General features: G+C 43.5%; 1 protein-coding gene across 1 annotated transcript in view; it reads left to right on the forward strand.

The window, feature by feature from the left end:
- The window catches only part of SCML4 (sex comb on midleg like 4 (Drosophila)), a 55881-nt gene extending 39894 nt beyond the window's left edge, over positions 1-15987 (forward strand). The window contains exons 7-9 of the mRNA XM_021393232.1: positions 3776-4039; positions 11704-11849; positions 15344-15987. Coding sequence (XP_021248907.1) covers positions 3776-4039; positions 11704-11849; positions 15344-15469 — 536 coding nt within the window. The 3' untranslated portion in view covers positions 15470-15987. The remainder of the gene's footprint in view (positions 1-3775; positions 4040-11703; positions 11850-15343) is intronic.

The following is a 16352-nucleotide window of genomic DNA, read 5'->3' on the forward strand; positions in this document are numbered from 1 at the left end:
GGAGAGGAGAGGAGAGGAGAGGAGAGGAGAGGAGAGGAGGGATTTCTTTTATTTTATTATTTTTAGAGAAGTGAAAGATTATATCTGCCCAGAAAAATGTCAGCTAAGGATCATCTTTCCTGTGTATACTCTCTTCTCCCTTTCCGGCTTGGGATACACCTTTTTTTTTTTTTTTTTTTTTGGTCTTTCTGGAGTGTCTCTATTCTCAGATGCTATCAAAGGTCCATCGTATATGATCTGCATTCACATATGCACTGTTACATCCACATGGCATCTTGTGGTGTACAGATACTCCTGAGGCAAACGACTTACCATGCTGCAGAGGTGAGAGACAAAACAAGTACTTTCCTTCATGCTGAGGAGAACTGTGGTCCAGAGATTACCTCACCAAAGTCATGCAGCAGGGCTGGGATGCAGGTTCTCACGTTGACCCATCTTCAGGAGTTTAGCTGGGAAACATGCAGGCTTCTACTGTCAGAATCTCAACTAAATAAACCTGAATTTTTAAACTGGGAAAGCAGGCCTTGGTTTTGTTTTTGGTGGTGATGTTTTGTGGTTTTTTTCTCTCCTCCTTTGCTACATTTTAAGGTGTGCTGGACGTAACAAACTTCCACTTCTCAAACAAGTTTCCTGTGGACCATTCCTGGAAAGGAAAACTAATTCACAGAGGCTTGAGCATGTCACGGTGGTGAAAAGTTGTAATGGAGACTACTGTGCTCAAAGCAAAGGCTCGAGGCAGCTTTCACATAAACTCTGTTTTAAAACTGCCTACTGATTTTTTAGCAGCATGTGCCCTTCTGCTAACCACCTAGAAAAAAAAAATATAGGAGTGCAACAGAATACAGTTGCATTTTAAGCCTCAGTGAAGAGTTATATTTTCTTCTGTTGTCTTAGAAAATATGTTTTCCTCTAGTTGGTCAAAGTGTAAAACTCAGACACACCATCGCTTGAGCTGCAGATTGTGCAGCTTCTCTGTGAGATACAACAGGGAGCCAGATAAACGTGAACATAGAAAGCTTCCACAGTCTTTTCTGAGTTTCTGGATCGTGCAGCCCATCCCTCTCACTGCCTCCAGTGCCACTGTAAGCAGCCTGGCCTGTGAAGTCTGGACAGGCATGGGGCTCACAGAGGGCCTTGGTGCACACATGGCCAGCAAAAGAAGCATCCTGTTTTAGGCCAAGATTTTTATGTTACTACTCCTCCTTCCCAACAGAGTGTTCCAATGATCCTCCAGGTCCCTGCTACTCTTGGCTGGAAGACTCTCCATCTCCTTTTGGTTGAGGCTTTTTAACGCTCACTCCAAGACTGTTAGCTTCCTAATAGTGGCCAGCGTGCTGTTTTTAGTAATTTTTGAGTCTCGTTTGCTCTGGTGATATCGAGATGGTCCCAGCTAGAAGACATGGTTGCTCAAGTTGTATTTGTTAGTGCATTTTTACAAAGCAACTCGCACTCAGCAGGCAGCACAGAAGCTGACCAGCACCTTTTAAAAATCCATGACTTAAAACCCCTAACGTGAACGCCTAGTCTTCTTTTTCCCAGTCTGTGACCTGTCTTTCCTCATGAGCTACTCATGATCAGGAAGAGGTGACTCTGGTAAGTTGCTGTTGTATCCTACTGACTGCTGATGCCAGTCTGAAGACTGGGAGCTCTGAAAAGGCTTGCTTAGAAACCCGAATGTGTGAGATGATCTCTGCTCCACCTTGTCTAATGACATGAGTCATTTTTCAAATTGCCAGAGCATCTTCATCTTGGGAATGTTGCAAACAGCAACAAACCGAGGCTCCTGCCTATCTATGGTAATGGAATCATAGAATCCTTAGAGTTGGAAGGGACCTGCAACTCCCCTGCAGTGAACAGGGACATGCACAGCTAAATCAGGTTGCCCAGGGCATAGGCATCATTACTCCTATTGTGAAGCCCAAAGCAGAGATAGGTGGAATGAATTCATAGAATCATAGAATTATTAAGGTTGGAAAAGCCCGCTAATATCATCTAGTCCAACCATAAATTGATCAAGATCAAGAAAAGAGTCTTAGCCAGAATTGGTAACAGCAATGAAAGCATCTAGTTCTTCATCATAGTCTCATACACAACTCATATGCTCCCTTCCACTGGGAGATTTTCATCCATGCAGGTCTTATTTTACATAGATTACTGAGAGTCTGACATCAGTCAAAAAATCCCTGGTGTCCACTCATGAATTTAGGAGTCATTTATATCCATAGTAATAAAAGCTGTATGCTGTTTATTTAACAGGGCTGTTCTAACGTGCTGTTTGTTCTTTAGACAGTCTGTATCTTCTTCATATTGTAATCATATTAAAAAAGCATTCTTTTCCTGAAATAAAGAGGTAATGATTCACAAGAGGCATAATTATTCCATGTGGTGCAGGCAGGATGCTGCAGAAAGAGCTGTCTTCTTTATGCATAAGAGGCTTTTATTGCAAGTGTTCTACACAGTAATTAAATTCCTTTGAATGAGAAGGCTTGATTGGATTTTCTTTGGTTTACTGGGAGGAGTCTGAAAAGCAAGGTAGTTATCTCAATTGCTATACAATTTTGACATCTGTTGAAGGCTAGGGAGAAAGGTTCAGAGTGCCAGATTCCCATCTCCCTTATGCTAGTGTTATGTTAGCTGAACTCTGTTGAATTCAGCTGAATTAAACTCTATTTGTATGTGTGTGGGAATCAAGCTCAGAAACCCCTGGCAGAAAGCAGCAGGCTACCTGAATGCACTCTGCAAGAATCCAAATTATCTAAGGGAAAAAATATAGTTAGAGGAATGCTACTTGCAGTTACAAAGGCAAGTGCCCGAAAGTGAGGAAGCTTCATACTCATGGCTGTCCTTCCAATGGGGTAGTTGCCTTATAGTGAGTCCAGCCTTGGCCCAGAATGGGCCAAAGTTTTAAGAGGCAGCAGCAAGCAAATGAAAAGTCAGATAATCATGCAGCAGGAGTTTGTGCTGTGACTTGACATGTGAGCCAGGATGCTGGCGTGGCACAGCTTTTGAGTATTTGAGTTGTCAAACTAAATCATGTTTGTTTAACATCAATGACTGTATGAAGCTGCAAAGGGATTTTTCAAAAGAAAATATTAAGAATGTAAATTAAAAGGAAAAGGCTATTACATGCATCCTCAACATGTATTAGCAATGGAGTTTGGGTCTTGTAGCATAAATTACAGTATAAATTCTTCCTGTTACTGAGTGTCAGGAGATGTGTGACACCATACAGGTGATTTCACCCTGCTTGGATGTAGCTGGGGGACTGTACACACAGTAAGGACAGTGGCAATTTCAGCAGCTCAGAGAAACATCATGGGGAAAAGGGAGGCACTTTCCTGATCTGTGGACTCCCTGCCTGCCAGATGCTGATGCGTTGTTTCACCCAGCTGGAGTGGGAACCTCTAAGGCAGAGATAGCATGTACACATAGGGGCTGGATTCCTGAAGCTCCTCATCCTCATGCTGTCCATTAGACCTCGGTGGTGTTCAGGGAGCACCATGAGGCAAGTGAGACCTTCCTTTGCCTTCCCACCCAGTGGGAGTGGGAAGTAGCGGGAGAGTGTCTCCCTGAACTGGCACGGATGGGTTGCATCAAGCCAATGCTTCCCTGTCATGATTCCACTGACTTCCGAGAGGTTGTGCTTCCCTCTATTGATTCTCAGAAAGGATGTCTCCTGAGTCCACCCCATCCATCCCATCCAGCTGTCTGTACTGAAAGTTTGGAGTTACGTGTTGGTTCCATTTTAGTGATTCTTTCTTTTCTTGTTGAACAGAAACAGTCATCCCCGAGGATTACCTGGATCCAGCAAATATGAAGCGGTTCAGCGCGGATCCTGCCGACTCTGCCTTCAGTTGCGTGGGTTCCATGTATGCCATGCGGCAGAGTCTTGCAGATGGACATCCTGCTGGAGGCTCCTCTTCCTCCTGTGGCCATCGTCCTGCCCCGATGTCCTCAGGGAGGTCCTCCTCCGCCAGCCTGCGGCACCACGCCTCCAGCCCAACAAGGAATGGGACCTATCCTGAAGGAAACACAAGTGGTAATACAATATCTTCCTATTAGCAATGTGTGTTGCTATGCTGGTGCCATGCTGGAGTCTTATCTAGTTCCCAAATTCCCAGGAAAGTTAGTAAGGTGCAATTGCATTGACATGCACTCAGACCACGCATGCTTTCACATAGGAGAAATAATAACCTACGTAAACACAAAATCAATCTGTTCATCATTAAGTAAAATGGTGAATGTTTTCTAATCCTGTTATTAATTATGTAAACGTATGTATTATGTATAATCGAGTGGCAATCACAACTGCCATTATCAATTTACAGATATAAATATTAATATATACGGCGTTCCTTCCCAAGATTGATACTGCTTACAGACAGGTTAATTGCATGACACCAGCTGTGTACAAAGTACTACACAGAACAAATTCAAATATTAGTGCCTATCAAACAATTTAGCAAAAGATTTTGCTTCCTAGATGTGTAGCCAACCTTGCCTCTTTAAATACGAACTACTGCAAATTTTATTTGAAAAAGACTGCCCAGAAAAACATATTTTTAGAAATCACCCAGCTCACTGCTCAAGGCTTTTTTATCCTTTAGGGAAGAAAAGTCACAAGAAGTTTATCTGCAAATTCAAGAGATGCCAAAGGAACCACTGCTTTCGATAACCCTTCCTCTCCCCTCTCTTTGTATTTTTGTCCAGCTATCCTCCTTGGATTTAGATTCTCTGTGTTGATTGCTCTGTCCATTAAGGGCACCCTGCTGGTGCCAAGCCCTCTCAAAATGGGACTCGTGGCAAAAGATGGCTTCCCTCCAGGAAAGCTTTCCTTGCAGCTGAGGTCAGGGGAGCAAGTGGGACTACAAGGGCAGCCTGGTGTAAGGCAGAGCAGGGCAGCGGATGGAGCAGATGCTCACAGTATCAGGAGAGAACTAGCTGAGGCAGTGGCAAGCGTGGTTTCTAATCCTGGACTGTATTTGCTCTTCTCCAGCTTTGTGCTATATTCCCTGTAAGACACAACTTCTTTCACCCCAGAAAAGACCTCGGTTCATTAAATGGGTTAGGTGATTCCCTGAACTTCTGCTAACTTTGTCTTTATTTGCATTTTTCAATTTCTCCATTAACAGGTCTTTATCAGTAGCCATTTGAATAGCGTCTTCACCCCTTACTAATTATTCAAACTTCATTTATGCATTTTTCATCTTGAAGGTAGATCTAACAAAGGAGTTGAATATCTCAGCCATTTTAAAGTCATTAATTTCTTCCCCTTCCTCATTTATTAATGGAATCTACTGTCACTCCAGTTACTTTTTTTCCTCATGATGTATTTGCTGTAGCCTTGCTGGCTCCCCCTAACCCTTTTGTCCAGCATTAGCTCCTTACATCGTCTTTCTGCCCTCGCATTTCCCCTGGAAAGTGCAAGGGATTCTGCAATGAGCCAAGATTTAACAATGTCGTTACTTGCTTGGTTTGAAAATCTTTATCATCCTGGTTATCTCTTTGTAGTGTGCAGGGAAAGGTCAGAGCAGCTGAGACCGAAGTTCTGTCTAGCTGTGCATCTTGTCTCCAGCATGAGGCACGCCCCAGGGCAGAGTTGAGTGCAGGGACAGCAGTGCTTCCCCAGCACCCCCTCCACCTTCAGAAACTGATGACTGAAGGACTTTGAGACAGAAGTGGTGGATTCATATTGAGTAACCTGTCATAGACTTTTCTCCCTTGAATTACCCAATGGCTTATTGAATACACTGCACATTTTCAGCATAAAAAAAAAAAAGAAATAGTAATACCATGGTAAAGTTCCCGTGCTTAAAAAGTGCATTATGTGGAGAAAAGCCTTTGTATAATGGATTTGAATCTATGTTCAAGAGACTGAAGCTTAAAGTCAGGGCTCCTTAAGCTTGCTCAGCTGTATTACTTTCTCTTCTCTGACCATGAATGTCACTGTTTCCCAGCCTTAGGCCAGTTCAGTGGTAAGGGCTCCTAAAGCTGATGATTGAGAAGTGAGCATCACAAAAAAAAAAAAAGTTGTTAATCTGTTGATATCACTTATCTATAATTATTAACAATTTATTAGTCCTGGTATCATCCATTGCGCATGAGGGTCTGCACGTACAGGTGCAAGCACATCCATACAGGGATGGGTTTGCCATCAAGGTCTCCAACAGGAGGATTAGCAATTGCCTGTGCTCCAGGTGCTCTGTGCACCTCTGTACATCAGCCCCACTGATTTGTGCACTTTTGTACCACCACCACTGTTTTTCCCTTTAACTTCTTCACTGCTCCTGGAGCTGGTTTCTCTGAAGCAGAGGAGAGCAGCTGGCTCTTGCCTATGGCCATGGTGTTTTCAGTGAGTGAGATGTACAACACAGTGACAACCATGAAGCCAGGGTGCCCACAGATTTATTATGGCCACCCTTCTATCATTAAAGAAATGGTGCTGCTTCCAGGCAGTCTGCTTTCATTTCCTTCTCCATTTGCCATAGTGTCAGTTCTGTAGCGCAGCTCTGTACTGCTCGAATTCCCATCGTGGATTTCTACAAAGCACTGTTTGTTTCTCCTTAAAGGTAGAGACTCTATTTTTTCACAGCTATCCTATTTTTCATGTATTTTTCTCTTTATACTTTAATAGTAATCACAGCCTTTTAAATATGTATCTTCCCACAATTGCTTCAGTGCAGCTACTCTGGAGTTTCATTACTGTCTTGGCAAAATCTCTCTCAAAGGTCTTAGGAATCCGTGCTCTCAATATGATGCTTCTACGTATATTCTTCCTCTTTATAGGGACAATTCATATGCTGCTGAATCATAAGTGGGCAAAGATGAGTAATTGGTACATGCATGCATCCGTTCTAATCCTCCTCAGTTTGCTTACTTAAAGACAGGGATGGACAGGGCTCATTAAAAAAAGGAAGGATTTCTCTCCAAAACCGCAAGCCAATCTATTTTATTTATTGATATATCAGAAAAATAGCATGCCTTATTTATCAGGGTGGGCTAATATCATGGAAAAAAGTCATAACTGTAAAACATATCTCAGCACATAGCAGAACAAGCTTTTCAAGGGGAATGGATGAGATTAAAACCCAAAGCTCTCATTAATGCGATTGGAAGCATGATGCCTAATTCTCCATGACTATGCTAAAAAATTCCAAACAAACAAACAAACAATCTCATTTCAGAAAGCCAGTCGGGGCTACTAAGAGATAAACACGCCACTTCGCTGTCATCATCTGCCAAACTGAAGCTCTTAAATCTGGGAAGGAATAGTCAAGGACATCAAAAACCTTAAACCTTTCCAAGCCTGCTTATGTAACAGACAAACAAACCCTTTATCCCAAGAGTGAAGAACTGTGCATTCAGCCACAACGTAACAGCCTCAGCCTTGCCTGTAGCCTCGGGGCTTTATGCAGATTTTATTATCCAATATTAGCAGTTAATTATTGCCCCCCGAGGGTCTTTGTTAAAGAGACAGTCTCACTTGCTTAATACATTTATTTCCTGACAGCACTTTGGGCACAGGGTTCAAAGGTTGTTTTTTGCAGATGAATGCTGCAAGCACCTTGGGGGACCCCAGCACCTCCTCCGGGCAATGGCAAGGGAAGGGAAGCTCAGCCCTGGTCCCACTGCTTCCGCACACACAGCTTGCTGGGTTTTGAGGGCTCTTTTACTACCTGGAAGGTTCAACACCTGCACTGAGCTTTTCTTTTTCTCCTGCAAAAGAGAGGCAAGTAAAGCCCCCATAAGCATTTGCCACCAGTTTATGGCTGTGTCTCAAGCAGCGGGGCTGCTGTGGTGGCCGTGGCATCACGTCCCCATGCCACACAGTGGGCGATGCCATCTTCTCTAGCTTGGTATGGCCTGCTGTCTCAGGAAGCGGCTCCTGCAGAGCCCTCCTCCTGTCCTCCCATACAGTGGGACGGCTTTTTTAAGAAGTGTTTCCTATCTCTCCGTGCAGTTGAGGGCCTGCTACTTGGCCTTACTTTCAGTGGATCTGCTGCTCCTTATTATCTGCTCCAGTACGATCAGAGAGAGCCTTTTAAAATTTCATTCCCGCCCCCTTCCCCTGAGGCAAAGAAATCATTTAGGCCTGCAGCAATATTAAAGTTCATCTGTCACTCCCTTTCCACTCTTATCTATCAATGGCCGCACTCCCTCGGGGCTCTGTTTGTTTGCCAAGAACATATTTAGGGAGTCTGTTATTTATCTTTCCTTCTTCCACAGGTTTAACTCCACTTTAGCATTGTATTTCCTCATCACGGCTCTGCAGCCACTCAGCTGTTGGCTTTCCCTCCCTTCACCCTCCATCTCACGAATGTCTGGAGCCAGAAGCGGGCTCAGAAAAAATCCCCTTGGGCAAGAGCTCAGCCGCTGGCTCCATTGCACCAAGCCTGTCTTGCCACTGGCTTAGTTAGGTGCTGGGCGCTGATTCTGTACTTCCAGCCATCCCTGCAAAGGTCTCAGCTGGGATGCCCCAAGAGCCTTCCCTTGCAGGGAGCCTCTTCCCTGTCCTCTTCAGTCCCGACGCAGGCAGGAGTGGGAGTGCTTCCCTCTGATTACCCGAATTTCCATATCTCATTCCATTAATTTGACAATTTTTTTTGCCACCTGTCAAAAACAGGAAATTGGATTTGACCTAGATTACGATCTCTAAAAATAATTATTGGTCCTGAGCACTCCCATCTCTTTGTAATCTGAGTATTCATTATCATCTTGATTAATTCTGATGACAGGATGGCATAGGATACCCAGGAGACATGAGACTTCCTCATTTATCTAATTCTTAGGTTAAATGTGAATACCTTGAGATAAGAAAAAATGTATAGTACTTGCCCTGCTGCCATCAAACACTTTTGTGCTTAATATAATCTTTTAGCAGAGTGATACTATTGAAACAGAGAACTCGTGCCTTTGTGTAGGCATGAAATGATTTTTTTTCAGAAATAAAGAAATTTCATTTACATGTGTAAATTACAAAGTTAAAAAGTCAGAATAAATTAGAAAACAAAATGCATTTTAAAAGATATGGAAAAACAGATTGCTTCCAACCTCACCAGCTATGAACTGCTTTCGAGATGTCTGTCTGCAAACTGATGGTATCCCAGTTTTACTGACAGCATTTAAAGGTAGCCACTTACATGCAAGGAAAATGATTCATGAAAAAGCAGCAGAGAATAGAGGACTTGAACCTAGGTATATATACATAGATTTAAAATAGGGTTAATATCTATGCCTAGTTTTTGTTTCTATATAGATGCATTATACTTCAGATAGGGGTTTGAAAGGACTACCTTCACTTGCTGGAGGCTGGCAGAGTTCTGGCCACGTAGACTCTTTAGAAAGGTCATTTATATATTTCTCTAAAAAATCAGATTTAAGCTATTGATTGCTAGACTGTGGAGCACTGAGTCGAGTTCACCCTGTCATTTCAACCTTTTCTTCTCACCCCTCTTTCTTATATTACCAATATTTCTAATGCCTGCAGAGGCTCCCAGCTGCTCCCAGGCGCTTGCTGCTCCCCTTTGCCCTTTCCTGGCATTTCTGGAAGCAATGCATTTCTAGAAGAAGGGCATTTCTGGAAGCAGCGCATTTCAGGCAGCAGTCACGTGGGCCCAGGGCTGCTCTCCTTTCACCTGGCGTGAACCTCAGGCTAAGCCCCATGGTGTTTCCAAGCAGTCATGCAAATTTAAGGGGAAAAATGTGATCCTCGTTAGCAGCACATGTTCTCTGTCCACCCTATGGCTGTGGTGTAGAAAGTTCTGCAACCTTTCAGGCACTGACTACCCTTTCTCTCCCCTGTTTTCCCCTCTGGTTCACAAAAGCCTGTTTCTCCCCTCACCCTTGGTTCATGGTGCCAGGGGCAGCACCTCCCCACACCCAGCTCGTGCTGCTGCCATGTCAGGCTGCAGCAGCCTCCTCCAGGTACCGTCTTCTCCAGCTCCCAGGCAAGTTGTGGTTCTCCCACTCATTCCTGACAAACTTGCTCAATGTTACTGATGATCCAGGGGCTGGCTGAGATTGCCCCGTACGTTTTGCACTCTTCATCTTTATCGCTTCATGCCAAAGAGTCCAGATGGTGTCTGTACCACTGTGTATTGCATTTATTCTGCGAGCGGAGCCCAGGGTCGCACGAGTCCATATGAACACAAATCCTCGCTGTCTAATTAAGAGGACCTGCGGCTATTCCTTGTCCTTTATATCCAGAACAGTGACTTAGCAAATGAGAGTGTAATTATCATGATATTTACATCACATCCCATTATGAAACCCATCGACCAGATTCACACATTCATAGCACTGCTGCTTACAACAGTTCATCCTTCATAACTGCAAAATATACCTCATTACATTATACCGTGGGATGAGGATGCGGCAAGAAGAAAGGACCAATATGCACATAAAGCCATTATTGTGCATATATGGGCAGATCCCCACTCACATAAATCAGCACGGCCCTGTTGAAGTCATCTGAACAAGGATTTACATAAGCCACCAACCCAGCCCACTGCATTCACTCACATGCATTATGATGATGTTTTGAGCCACGCATGGTATTCTCATACATTTTAACCATTGTTAGATGGATAATTTCTCTGGAGGGCTCAGCCCTTCCCTTCTCAGCAGCTTGAAGCCATTCTGGTTCCCTTCTTCGCTACCTGGGGCCCCTCCAGGCTCCTGTTTAGCTATCCATGATCTCCCTCTATTTGCACTTTTCTGCTTCCCTTTCTGTCTCCTGCAGTGCCTGCTTGCTTACCAGTTGCACCTCTCATTGAAAATTGAGCCTTAGCAGAAACTGATGAGCAGGTCTGGGCAAGTAACATCTCATCCATTTCTGTGCTGCTGCCTGCTAATATCAAGTTTGCTTTGTGAGGATACAAAAAACAGTAAACAGCTTTCCTGTAACCCAGCATAACACAGTTCTTGGGCTAGTGAAGCAACACAAGGGCATATGCATGTGTGCAAATTATATACATTTAAGGCTAAGATTTATAATTCTTCAGAGACTAAGAATAAAAACATAAATGCACTTTCATTCCAGTATGCCTTTATTCACTTGATTTAAAGCTGCAGCAAGTCAAAGTGACCTTAAATCATCCAGGGCTTACACCATTAAAAAGTCACGTGCAGTGTTCATCTCTGTGTGTTTTTGTAGGACTCCAAACAGGCATTCACCAGGGACCCTCAGCTTCACATGAGCCTAAGATTAGCAAAACGTTCACCAGAAACCCACCTCTAAGCTCCAAGAAAAGTCTGAACTTCTGGATGCAAAGAAAAAAATATATATATTTGCTAAATCCTGATTTTATCTCCTAGCCCTCGCATTCAATGGCAGGCTCCTTTGTTTCGTGCCTCCAGGTGGGAGGGTGGTGTCTTCTAGAGCAGAGATCCCCACTGCTTGCGGATCAGACAGCAGGGGCAGCTCAGTTTAAGAGGCTGGCAGCTGGCACATTGTTCCTTCCCCAGCAGGAACCTGAGGGTTTCATGTTTTTTAACACAATTCACCAGCTGGGATCGTATCTCCTGGTAAGCTTTTGGATCCAAAACTGTCAAGTCCCTTCTCTCCCGCGCCCACCAGCTCAGGCTGATGCACACAGATCCAACGCCCAACACGTGGGTCTGCTGCACTGCTGCATGCCCACAAACCAAGGAAATCACTGCACGCTTTTGAAATGTGCTGCTGTGGGCTTTTTGTACCAACAGCCTCAAGTCCTTTGCCAGAACGACAAGACGTGGCTCGGCCATCAAGCAAGAATCCTTTGACCTGGACTGTGGATGATGTGATTTGGTTTGTGAAGGATGCAGACCCTCACGCTTTAGGTCCCCACGTGGAGCTCTTCAGGAAACACGTATGTAAAGGCTGCTCTTAATCCTTCTGGGGGATTTAAGCCACCTGAGAGAGAGACAGCCAGCACACCACGTGCACCCTGCTTATGGCTGCTATAGGCAGTGCCTGTACTCAGATGGTTTGAACACAGGGCCCTGCAAGGGGTTCACACCAAACAGGGGGGGCTAGGCTGAAGAAACATTCACTTATTCCTCAATGGTAAAACCCTAACAACAACTTTAGGAAATGCTTTCTATTTGTTCTCACTATGCCAGCATAAATTGTTATGCTAAACCTAAGAGAAATCTCACAGGATCTGGTGTTCATTTTTCATCGTCAGATTCAATGACAATTTTTTCCCCAGGATACCTGTGATTCCTCTCCAAAGTGCATTTTTTATATATCTGTGCACATTTAGAAGCAGAAGCCTGAAACAGCCAAATTTGTGGGTTTTTAGTATTATGTAACTGCATAACCAAATTTAACAGACCTACTGACTTACTGGAGAATATGATAGTTGCCTTCATTAGGCCATCTCTGGTGGTAGAAATTCTAATTAGTAAGGCAGGCCGTAAACACATATCTGATCAGGACGTCCTTGCTTTTGCCGGAGCTGGTAGCACCACATCTAACTGCATTTTCAGCCTCATCCACTCCTCCTCGTCCAGCTCAGAGCATGAGTCTCAATGGCTGCTCACCACAGACAGGGGCTGAGGCCATTTGACATCTGCAGACAGGGCAGTGGGATGAGAACAAAGCAGGCACTGCCGTGCTAGGACCAAACCTGCGATTGCAGGCCAGCTGCTAGCCTACTTTCCCTGCCTTCTGCAGAGAAGTCAGATGGCCCACGTTGGTCAGGTGGGCACCAGGAAGATAAATGAGCCACATGCAGACTTAAAAAAAAAAAAAAAAAAAAAAAAAAAAAAAAGCTTGCTTTGGCATGAATTTTTGAGACTAGTAGAAGGGGTTGTGCACCAGTAGAGAAAATTGCCCTGGTCTGTGAAGCACACAGGTATGCTCCCAGGTAGAATATTTATCTTGGCTCACTGGACCTGCTGCACTGAAGCATGCTTCAGTACGCCACAATACTATCGCTGCTCTGTGAACAAAGAGACCAAGCTAAATGGCCGCTAAAGACTGTTTCTGTCAGCCTTTGTGAAGCACCCAGCACCTATGGGCTCTGCTTATCATTGGTTTCCTTGTAAAATATGCAGTAGGTTTGAGAACCTGGGTAAGATTACCACACAACTCAATTCAATTACGCCTTGGAGTTATATATGTCCCAGCAATTTTTCAGCCTTCAAATCTCATCTGGATTAGCACGGAGACCTCAGGGGTGAGAGACAAGTGATTAGTCCATTAACCTTAGCCATATCTTCCTGTATGTTCAATCTTTCTATGAAGCAGGTGCATAATTTACTTAGAAGCACTTACTGTCATTGACAAGGCCCAGCTATCACCTGAAATTGTTGCTTTGGCAGTCAGCTCATCTGAGCTATGACACCGGGAGGGAGAGGGTGGTGGGGCCACGAGAAAGAGAAGGGCAGGGAGGTATCCCGCATACAGGCAGAACTCTTTCCCATTGCTATATTGGTCAATGTGAGTGCTGACTGCAGTGCCCAGAGCTGTTCTCCTGGCTGTATGGGGGTGTAGCCCTCACTGGCCACAGCTTCATCACAGGGTGGCCGTGGTTCTGGCTCTGCTCTGCTCACCAGGAGCAGAAGCTTGAATCAACCACCAGGTGCAATTCTTGTGCTGAAGGCTCCGTACTTGGTTAGGGTCTACTCAGAACACGTTCAAGAACCTGGTACAAGAACAGCAATACCCACTCTTGCACTTGGAAGCTGTATGTTCATACTCTCTGTATCATTATCTTGCAGCTCCTACATTTGCTGTTCCCATCTCTTGCAGGAAAACAGCAGTATTCTAACTTGCAGTGGGCCAGATCTCAACTAATGTGTGTGAAACAAGCTAATTGCACTGAATTTAACAGCTGCAGATCTGGTTCAAGTTCTTCTACTGCGAACTTGGGAACCATGCTATAGAATCCCACATTTTTAAAATTATTTTATAAAAGACCTAACACAATAATACTGAAGAGAAGTCAGGTCAACACTCTGCACAGAGATTTGGCTAGTATGGGACGTTTGATTGGATACGAATTCTCCCTTTGGCATACTCTAGTCATGGAATTTAATTTTGACCTCTACACCATCGTTACAGAGGAAATAATAAAGTGTTGAACTCACCATTTAAAAACAGCTGTATTCACACCAAATTCTTGACAGCGTTTTTACCCAATGGCATCGCAGCTCCAGGAGTATGGTTTTCTTTCTTAAGCAAATATAAATTAAACATGATACTTAATCTTCCATTCCTTATCTTCTTTAAAATGGGAAGGAGGGGGGAGAGCAAAGAGAGTTTTTGTAATGGATGGAGTGGGGGTTGCAAAATGAAGAGCATCAATTGATTGAGTTAATCAGAAAGTGACCTTAACTGCTCATCAGCTAAATCACCTGCTGAATGGAATAATAATGATCAGGGTAAATTAGGATCCATAGTATTGCTTAATTAGTAGGTAATGGATCACAGAGGAAAGATGTACCATGAAAACTATTGGATACAATATATACAGCATTAGTGCTCCTGTGTGGATGTCTGTATTGGTGCACTCACATTCATCAGTTATGTTTCAGCTCTCCAAGTAAGGAAATGAGGTGAAGACCAAGAGAAGAGGTAGTATTTTTAAGCAGATCCGCTAATACAGTTCAGGAAAAAAAACAGGCAACCTCAGGAACCAAAGAAGGATAGTGTATTCAGAAGCTTTTGTGCCTTGCAGTCGTAAGAGAACCCGTAGTGAAACCAGTGCTATTTGGTGCTCAGTACAGCAATTTGTCTGGGATAAAAAGATGAACTTGGTGGCAATTTCCACCAGCTATGCGGGAGTTAAATTAAGTTAGAATAAATTTTATGAATATATCAAATGAATTATGACACTGCTGCCTTTAATTAAAGAAATTGATTACATGTATCACTGGGTGTAAGTAAGTGTACTGAGGATACATTAAATATGCAGATAGCCACGAACAAAGCCGGACCTGAGATTCAGAGGTGTGCTATTAGCAGTTCATGAGGCCACATCCCTCCATCCCTCCATCACTCACTCCTTTCTCTCAAGATCAACTGGTTTTCTCAGAACTGGGCTCAGAGCAAGCCTGATATTTAAAAAAAATCCTCATGATTTTACTGCCACATAATTGAAAACACTGACAAACCTTACAGTTCCTTGAAGAATAAGAAGTAATATTTGATTAAAGCCTCCTTTAGAGTTTCCTTTTATCTTCAGCTTTCAATTTTTTAATGAAATTTCAAAATTCATAACATTTCTGTCTAGGACGTGCCGTTTCTGATTCACCTTGGTTGATGTGTCAGGACACAGCGCTGCTGTCTTGCTTTTGTGGCGCTGGAAGTGGGGAGTTAACAAATTTTGATTCTCTTTCTCTCTTTTGAAACCAGGAGATTGATGGCAACGCTTTGTTGCTGCTGAAGAGTGACATGATCATGAAATACCTGGGGCTGAAACTGGGACCTGCGCTGAAACTGTGCTACCACATTGATAAGCTCAAGCAAGCCAAGTTCTAACAGTTTCCTGAACAACAGCAGAACCTGACCTAAATCTAGATAGAAAACTATAGGTAACATGCTGCCTTACAGAAATGCATTCGTTTGCAGATTGTTTTTCCCTCTTTTTTAACACAGACCTTGTCTTTTTTAACATTTGTGCATCTTCACAATTTTTTTAGCCCAATGGGAGCTTTCAGGCTGCTTTGTGTTAATAATTTGCCAAAAAGTGTATAATTACAGTAATTATTTTGTACCATTAATATTATTATGATTATAGTAAGTCCTATTTTTGTAATCAGAAGGGGGAAATCAGAAGCAAACACAGTGATTGCTGGCAGAAAGACCGCTGGGTGTCCACCGGGCAGGGATGGGGTGGGATGCGGGGTCAACGGGGCTGCCGTGTTCAGAGTGTTTGGGGAATGCCAATGCACGCCCTTTGGTCAGCCAACATTGAATGGGAACCGCCCTGTGTCTTGCACTATCATCTGGAAAACTTGAATTCTTCAGTTTGAAAAAAGAAAAAAAGAAAGAAAAAAAAAGAAAAAGGAAAAAAAGGAAAAAAAAAAGAAAATGAAAGCAAAGAAAAATAGAAGGAAAATTAAGAGAAAAGAAAAGAAATAAGAAAAAAAAAAGATTTTTTTGTTAAAGAAATAAAAAGGGGGAAAAGGTTTTTATTGCAGCTGAAGTAGTTTTTCCCACTAGAGGGAGCAGCCCTAATAGACTTGAGGCTGGAGCTGTGATGACATGGTGCTTTCCGTCTGATGAGCTCTGACCATCTGACTCTCCTAGCCAGTACATCTCTAAATACCCAGGAGGAATCGCAGGCTCCCAGCAGGTCAAGCCATCACCGTTTACAGTTAATTATTTCAAGAAAAGTCCCAATGCAGAAAGCGTTTCTGAC

Source organism: Numida meleagris, chromosome 3, assembly GCF_002078875.1.
Source record: "Numida meleagris isolate 19003 breed g44 Domestic line chromosome 3, NumMel1.0, whole genome shotgun sequence".
In the NCBI taxonomy this organism is placed as follows: domain Eukaryota; kingdom Metazoa; phylum Chordata; class Aves; order Galliformes; family Numididae; genus Numida; species Numida meleagris.